General features: G+C 32.8%; 2 protein-coding genes and 2 long non-coding RNA genes across 4 annotated transcripts; 1 reads left to right on the forward strand and 3 right to left on the reverse strand.

Annotated features, from left to right (window-relative positions):
* Window positions 1–352: 352 nt before the first annotated feature.
* LOC9314959 lies at window positions 353–1,174 on the reverse strand. Its single transcript, XM_021030131.1, has 3 exons — window positions 1,013–1,174; window positions 660–924; window positions 353–564 (listed from the first exon to the last, which is right to left on the reverse strand). Exons 2-3 carry the CDS (start codon window positions 901–903, stop codon window positions 374–376), a joined length of 435 nt encoding a protein of 144 aa, XP_020885790.1. The 5' UTR covers window positions 904–924; window positions 1,013–1,174; the 3' UTR covers window positions 353–373.
* Window positions 1,175–1,894: 720 nt separating this feature from the next.
* On the reverse strand, window positions 1,895–3,310 carry LOC9316779. The gene is made up of 3 exons (XM_021029376.1): window positions 2,331–3,310; window positions 2,155–2,236; window positions 1,895–2,063 (listed from the first exon to the last, which is right to left on the reverse strand). The coding sequence occupies exons 1-3, from the start codon at window positions 2,794–2,796 to the stop codon at window positions 2,018–2,020; spliced, it is 594 nt and encodes a 197-aa protein (XP_020885035.1). The 5' UTR covers window positions 2,797–3,310; the 3' UTR covers window positions 1,895–2,017.
* A 1,863-nt stretch (window positions 3,311–5,173) lies between these two features.
* Window positions 5,174–5,876, reverse strand: LOC110229515. The gene is made up of 3 exons (XR_002332906.1): window positions 5,654–5,876; window positions 5,526–5,568; window positions 5,174–5,425 (listed from the first exon to the last, which is right to left on the reverse strand). It is a non-coding gene; the product is annotated as an uncharacterized LOC110229515 (long non-coding RNA).
* Window positions 5,877–6,487: 611 nt separating this feature from the next.
* Window positions 6,488–8,289, forward strand: LOC9316780. The gene is made up of 2 exons (XR_002332841.1): window positions 6,488–6,739; window positions 7,092–8,289. It is a non-coding gene; the product is annotated as an uncharacterized LOC9316780 (long non-coding RNA).

An 8,289-nucleotide genomic window follows, 5' to 3' on the forward strand; every position in this document is an offset into this window, starting at 1 on the left:
GAACACATTGTGATGAAAAAACTCATCATTTAGGTTATCTAAGGTTATGATGTGCTGAAGATGAGTCTGTGCTATAATATTATTAACCCATCATTTAGAGATGTGCCTATTGCAAGATTTTCATATCATCATTTGTGATAAAAAAAACTCATCCGTCATTATGGGCAAATTATTATATAGTTTGGATCTTTGGTCTTCCAATTGAACATCTAAAAAATAGATGTTATATTAAATTATTTTCAAAGGAAGTTGAATATATATTTGGTCCTATATACTTGAATGCGATCATTTTTGTATCTTGCATATTGTAGCTGAAAAAATAGTATTTTCTACTAATCAATTTGCAACATATAATACAAATAGATATATTTGGTCATGAAAGACCATATATAAATGCTGACGAGCATTTATATATATTGTGAATTGTATCTAGCACTAGGGCAGGTACCCGCGCCTTGCGCGGTAAGTCGATGTTTTCGATGTCGAAAAAAATCTCATTCCACTCATTGTCAGGAGGTTCTTCGTCATTCTGATTCCCTACGGCCACAACCCTTCCAATCAGATCTGTATTTAGAATTTTTAAATCAAATACAATATTAGGACAAACAACTTTCTATGATATTTGAACTAAATGAGGGCGGTATGGTGTGCCTTCTTACCGCCGCATATATTTGTGTCCAAAGAGCCGCTTTTAATATCTTCAAAAGAGTCAAACTTGAAGAAATTGTCATAACTCATAGGTTGGATATTCCTAAACCAAGTCGTCGATTTCCAGTGTATCATAAAACGATGATCGGTAGGCCTAAATGTTCCAATCACGCGACTGAGAGAGAAACTCGACAAACTTATCCATGATCTTTCTGTCAGTCTCATAGAGAAGATGTCTTCGAATTCAATACCCATAACGGCATGTATTTTCTGACCCTATATATGTAGATATATATGTATCTTTTTAGTAAGTATATGAACATATATAAAGGTAAAAAATTGTATTATGATGTAGAAAAAATACCTCGTCATCAACTAAGATCAAATCAAAGGTCTTGTATCCAGTGAAAGAACATGTGAACTTTCTTAAAATTTTGACTTTAATTTTCCACTCATGAATATAAGGATTCAGAGCAGAAACATCAAACAGACACTCTCTCTTACCAATTCTCTTTTTAATAGCGTGTGAAAGTAGATGATCCATCGTAGGAGAGATGCAAAGAAAGGTATTTTTTTTTTCAAACTTGGAAAGCAAGCGAATGTCTCTCTCTATATATATAGTTTAGTTGAAGAGTTTTCGAAGATGCTAAATTACCTTTATCATAGATTTTTGCTTGTAGTGATAAAGGTAAATATCTATAATCATTATCAGTAAGTTTAATTGTTGACAATTTGTGTTCAGTATATATCTTATTAACAATTTGTGTTAAATATATATAATACTATTAATTAAACCGACAATGTAAGCATAATAAGATTTGGTTTGACGAACGTTATATTTTACATGTTGTTCGTAGAAATCAGATCGAACTAATTACGCGTCATTCACGTACCATGACGTCAATAATCTCATTAGTATTGGACGTGAATATTGAGAGGATAATAACTGTTTAAAGTTAGTATGAAAGAGTACTTAGGATGATCTAATCCTCAATATGTCGAGATAACGTCGCATTATTTGATATTATACGGTCAATCCAATTTGTTTTTTATAAGTCAAACTATCGCCTAGGCACACGAAACATCAATATTTCGTTTGATCGCAAGCAGCAATTTCGTATGAGATAGAAGACAAATATGTTATATATCGGAAGTTTCTAAATATCGATCGATTGACAATATTATCATTTATGTATAAAATACAGCACAATTATCTAAGATATCCTGTGAGTAATAAGATTGTGACAATAGAATACGATATTTCAATAGAACGTAAACGGCCAAAGTATTGTAAAATGTAAAAAGGAAAAAAGCCCATAAGAATAAAAAGTCAGAAAGTAAAATATCCCCAATCAGAAGCCAGAGATAATTATTTCTTCTTTGGAACACTTGTGCGAGTCCGCTTCCTTGAGATCCTATTACGAAACAAAAATTTTAAACCGTTATTATATAAGCTAGTCATGGAGAACACGCGTAAAACTAAGAATTCATAATATAACGACTCACGATGTCCTAAACTCAGCAACTTCTGGAATGCCAGGATTCAAACGGATTTGAGTGCATTCTGTTGCAGTTATAGTTCGCTTATCTAATATACATTAAAAACTTATTATTATTCTAGAAGATTATGGTAATCACAGCAAATCAATAAAATAAAAATCAGGATACAAATGCGTACGTACCTTGAAACACGTCCACGACACCCCATCGGATCACACAAATAATAACATCATATTGCCACTTTTTAAAAGACTTGTAGAAATTGACTGCCTCATAACCGACCAATTCACACTTCAAGACATTATTACTATAACACAACAACATAAACTTAGTGTCAATATAAAAAAAAAAAACACATTCACATATTAAGTTATAAGACAAAAAATACGTACCTGGAGTCACGAAGATCAAAAGAGATTTTATGATGCACGGAATAATCATCCAATTTGTCAGTTTTACGTTCTTCGATCGTCTTACCATCACAACCATCGAGGTTCTCTTCCTCCGACTCAGACACAGCGCTATATTTTGAGTCAACATCCTCCTCATCATCTTCGACGCCGTCTTCATAATCGTCCTCTTCCACTTCATAGAAATCATCATCGGACTCAGCCGCACAATCACTGTCATCTCATTCGTCATAGTCATCTACAAAATCGTACTCGTCCTCGCTTACCTCAGAAGCATCATCGTCAGTACTCGCAATGCGATCGTTGACCTCGTCAGTGTCAGTATCTTCTTCATCGTTATCAATTTGATATTCAGGATCATCTTCTACACAACCTTCGTCTTCGGTACACGACTCTTCGTCACTATCGCCGTCACCGGTCAGCTCTTCGACATCATCACTGTTGTAACCATCCAACGGCCCGGTACTCACAGTTTTGACGATATCTCCAGGAGGCTTTAGGCACGTCTTAATCAATCTTTTAAGATAAAAAATTTTCGGTAGAGAGTCACCATCCTCGGAACCATTGTCCTTTTTATAACCATCCAAACGATCCAAAGTTGGAAATTCACTAACATGAATGACTTGCCCAATAACATTGGAGAATTATTTATATTAACGTTAGTATCACAATTATGTTTAATCCATTAACAAATAAATTTAAACGTTATCTTAAAATACTTACCAACCGTTAACGCCATAAATTTATTAACAAATAATAAATTTAATCATCAGAATGAACGCCATACGTTATCTTTTTAAAATCAACGAAATCAAAGAAACAATCATCGCGCATAACAGACGCTATATCGATTTCAGTTGAATACGGAACAATTATTTTGTATCGATGATTAGTGGCCCTGCACGAACCATACTGCTCAACAACCTTAAAATCCTTAAAATCAAACCAATCACCAGGACTAATCTTAGAAGCATAACGATGGTAAGCACATCCTCTAAACGAAGCCTGCACCTTTGTACCCTTCCAAAAAGAACCAACAAAAAGAGAAAACATAAAAAAGATGATTAGAACAGAAATCCAACAATCATAATATAAGGAAAAAAAACATTAATTCACAAACCTTACTATCGGACAGAATTACTTCTAGACTTGTGCCAAGTTCACACTCTTCATGGTGCTAGACATTCAGAACCCGCACCCGGATAAGCCAATCAGTCTTAGAAGAATTCAAGAGCGAAACATCGTCAAACATCCTGTACCTCATCACCTGGCAAAATTAAGTAATGAGAAGGATCAGAAAGGGCTAAATCGTTACGGAAAGCAAGAATATCATAACGAAGTTGTAGTCATTATCTAATAAAGATCCTTACACTGGGAACAAAAAATCGAGTATGTCTAGTCGCTAATCACGGTGGTTTATGGTAGAGATATATCTATATATATAGATATACGGATAGACTCAACCAAAGTCATATAATTATAGAAAAATAACATTTTAAAAATCGTCGTGATACACACACAATCACAAAAAAATCGGTAAATATTACAAAAACATTATATTCATATTTATCTCCAAACTTCGCGGTTACCAAATAAAATACTGAGAATATTTAGTATAACATTTAAATACTTTTTAAAAAAAGAAACTAACATAATATGGAACATATAATTACATAAAGAGGAAAAACCGTAAACGATATCCATAGATTATTCCGCTAAAATGTCAACATTCATATATTCACATATTCATTCTAGCCAAAAAAAAAAAAATGGAAACATCTAACTTCCTATGAGCAAAACATATAGACATATATAATAATTATAATACGGAAATTTCTATAATCAGCAAAACGGAAAAATAGAAAACTGTTTAATAGTATAGAATATTTGTATATATCAATATTCAATACAATCTCGAAATATTTGGTAGTAAAACAGAATAAGTAGTTCTTATCGTAATAATTTGTGTTTATAATAATTGTTTAAAAGTTTCCGATATTTGTATATATCAATATTAAATACAATCTCGAAAGATTTGGTAGTAAAACATAATAAGTAGTTATTATCTTAACAATTTTGTTTGTATAATAATATTATATAGTATAATCTCCAATTACAAAAATAATGATTATGTGTATAATAAAATTGTATAGGATAACCTCAAGTAATACGTACCATAATATGGTCTATTTGTTAAGATCATATCAAATCAACCACAAAGATCATATAAAAAAAAGAAAATGAGATATATATATATTGCTATAGTTATTATTGATATATATGTGTTTCAACTTGATTTATGTAACTCAAATTATTAATAACATTTAAAATAAACGGATGCGATATTTCATCATTATTAACAGCATACGTTTTAAGGTTAATTGTGCTTTATTTCTCTAAGAACGGGTAAATTGGGTATAGCTAAACGAATAAGATAGTTTCAAATACGCTATAGTTCACATGATATACCGATATAAAGTGTCATGCCGCCGATTAGGTATAAACCATCGCATATATATTCGGAGTATTAATATTCTCAATAGCGAATATTTTTCCGGTAAAAAAATTAGAATAAGAATATGGGTAATATTATTCCCAAGACGATAAGCTCAACATATTCAAAAGTATTTCATTCATTAATACGGAAAAGATTTCGTTTACTAATACGAATTTAGTATAGTAAACAAAGATATCATAACCAAAACCTAAAAATACATCGAGATATCGATAACACGATAATGATAATTATAAGTCCGGAAACACATCTTCCAGTCCATATCGACTTGTGCCCCCTTTTTCATACGATCCGGACCACGTCGCGGCCGATGAATAATCTTCATAGACTCCATAATATAGAACACATCATGCTGAACAGATTTAAAGTTTACATATCACATAAATATATTTAAAACAATAAAACAATGCGTTATAAAAAAAAGGCAACACGTAAAAGAATACAGATCGTACCAAATATAATAAGGCCGCACGGTCGATCGATTGATGATCATAACTATATGATCACGCAATAGTAGAGCAATAAAATTAATTTTGTTTTTGGTAAAAAACGCATAAATCAAGCAAGATTAGGGAGATACCTCAGTTTGGTTTGAGATTTGTTTGCAATTCCATGATCCAAAAAGTTTATGCTTGTACCTGAGGAAAGAAAGAAGTGCTAATCAAAGTCATGAGAATTATCATGCATATATAAAACCAAACAGCTACGAAAATCAAAACATGTAATCGACCAAACTATAAACCTCGCGTAAACAACTCATCACGAATTGGCAAAGATCTTTGAAATCTTACTTTCCAAGTGAGCATAACATACAAAGGAGAAAAAAAAAACTGACGACGATGCATCATAGAAAGGACCAAATTTGAGGTACAATAAAGTACTATAAACCATAATTGCTATGCATAAAAATCAAGCCGTGATGTATGAGTTTCAAGGGAGGCATCCTATATTTATAGGATTTTTCAGCATAAAGGTTTAGGGTTTTACATATGACAGTGTAAATTATACCGGGCCATTTTTCCCCCGTAAAAGTATAAGCCCAATAAGCGAATGAACGAATTAGGGTTAAAGAAACGAAAATCGTTTATTTCCTTTTTTCAGAATTTCGTTTTTTTTTAACAAAATGGAAATTTAAATAATTTAATCTAATTAAATGGAGGGGGGTAAAAACGACTGCTCATATTCTGAGAGCGAACGTGAGCACTTTTGACTTCTCCTTTAATATATAAGATTTGCTACTAATCTATTTGCATGATATAATTCATCCCCCATGAGTAGATATTGGAATAAGTTAATTGAGGCATCTCAAACTATCCACATCAGCGAAATGAAAACTATGTAAGAGGATGCCACATTACCTACACCTTAGCCACGTCATCTAAAATATAGTGAAAGAAATTGTCTCTTCGCCTCCTCCCGAAAACGTTCGGCCACAAACTTTCCCTAAATCCATAAATCTCCCACAATGCCACAAACTCTTCGATTTCAAGCTTCTCTCATCTCCTATGGCTTCTGTTACTTTTGGATTCAATTTCAGCACATGTTCTTTGAAGCTCCTCCCATCTCATGTTTAACCGAAAAGACCATGATCTCTTCAGTTTTCAATGCGGTTTATACATCCAGAATCAACACAACCTTTGTAAATAGAGAATCCGGCAAACCATAGGTAAAACATCGCCCTTCTTCTTCTCATTCTCTTTAATCTACGGGAAGTCAAATTGTCGTATGACTATATATATATATTGAACGCATGTTGGCTTGCTCATTTAGAGGCTTCTCTCGATTTTAAACCTTTTTTCTGATTAAGTATCAAGTCACTGGATAATCAAACAAGTTTTTCATGGTGACCAAAAGCAGAACAAATTTACGGGAAGTTAAATTGTCATATGACCATATATATATATTGAACGCATGTTGGCTTGCTCATGTAGAGGCTTCTCTCGATTTTAAACCTTTTTTGTGATTATGTATCAAGTCACTGGATAATCAAACAAGTTTTTCATGGTGACCAAAAGCAGAAGAAAAATTGAAGGTACAAGAACATCCACAAGGGTGAGTGCATCTCAAGGTACGCCAGAAATAAAAACGAGATAACGGGGTATGTTTCTAAGCGAGTGTTTTTTAAGTGTATCATTATCTTTCTTTTTCCCTCCTCTACCATAAATAATTTATATAGTGTCTCCCTTACCGGGATGAAGTGTTTCAATTTCAGGGTTTGTTGTCTACGTTTTCGAATCTGAGATTATGTATTCACAAGATTCCAAAGATTGGCTCAGCTAATTAAATGGAGAAATGTTCTTTTATTAGGACTTCTAGAAATTATTACTTTATAGGTATAAAATTACATTGGTCATCTCTGCCACAGAAATCAACTCGCCTAGAAAGAGTTCCAAACTAAATTTGTAAAACTCAAAGATTCTTGCTAGCTTTCTTTGTTCTTTGGCCTTTCAGGCTATTATTTTTAATCCAAAAATCAATAAAGGCGTAAAAGATTTAATGTTATGTTTTTCCTTCGCTAATGCTCTTTCAGGCTATTGACAATCTTCCACGAATCTTGTGGCCGAATCCAAAAGAAAATTCCTACCTCTCTTTATTTTCAGGAACTCATCGATGTTAAAGATAATGGAATGGCATTTACGGCTATATTCAAGAAGTGGATATTGATGGTACGTATTTCTTCCAGATCTTGAGAATTCAAAGGATATATGAAAATCTAATTACAAAGTTTTCATACCCTTTGATCTTTTTCAAAGCTCTACCAAGTCACAGTTTTAAGTGGATGAAGTAATACCATGTATCCGGGATTACCAGGCCGGTATATACTTGGTATCCAGCACAAAAGCTTGATCGTTTATATTTAGTCTTAACAAAGAAATCCAGGATTGGTATCTTGATACAAGTCTAAATTTAAGGAAACAAAGATGGCTTGCATGTCCAGTAATGTATGTGTGCTTTTGAGAAAAACAACGTTTTACCGAAATAAACGCTTATAAAATTAGAGAAGATCAACATGAACGGTTGGCCTAACAAAGGTAAAGTCCTCGCCATATTAGATTTTTCAACGATAACAAAGGTTGGATTTGTGTGACATTTTTGCTTATAGATGATTGTAAAGTTTCATTTAATACTACCATTAGTATACATGTGTCCCATGCATCTACATAGTAGAAGCGGAACAGTTCTCTGGATATGAATATTTTTGTATTAAATGTAGCA

The sequence above is a fragment of the Arabidopsis lyrata genome (assembly GCF_000004255.2).
Source record: "Arabidopsis lyrata subsp. lyrata unplaced genomic scaffold ARALYscaffold_4, whole genome shotgun sequence".
Lineage (NCBI taxonomy): Eukaryota > Viridiplantae > Streptophyta > Magnoliopsida > Brassicales > Brassicaceae > Arabidopsis > Arabidopsis lyrata.

What these genes read in the sequence shown, in the direction of transcription:
- LOC9314959 (XM_021030131.1), bottom strand. Translation starts at nt 903, where the DNA reads ATGGGTATTGAATTCGAAGACATCTTCTCTATGAGACTGACAGAAAGA. An exon ending in GGACACAAATATATGCGGCG is followed by an intron (nt 565 to 659) that starts GTAAGAAGGCAC and finishes TTCTAAATACAG; the next exon opens with ATCTGATTGGAAGGGTTGTG.
- LOC9316779 (XM_021029376.1), bottom strand. Translation starts at nt 2,796, where the DNA reads ATGACTATGACGAATGAGATGACAGTGATTGTGCGGCTGAGTCCGATG. An exon ending in TGTCGTGGACGTGTTTCAAG is followed by an intron (nt 2,237 to 2,330) that starts GTACGTACGCAT and finishes AATGTATATTAG; the next exon opens with ATAAGCGAACTATAACTGCA. An exon ending in GTTGCTGAGTTTAGGACATC is followed by an intron (nt 2,064 to 2,154) that starts GTGAGTCGTTAT and finishes GTTTCGTAATAG; the next exon opens with GATCTCAAGGAAGCGGACTC.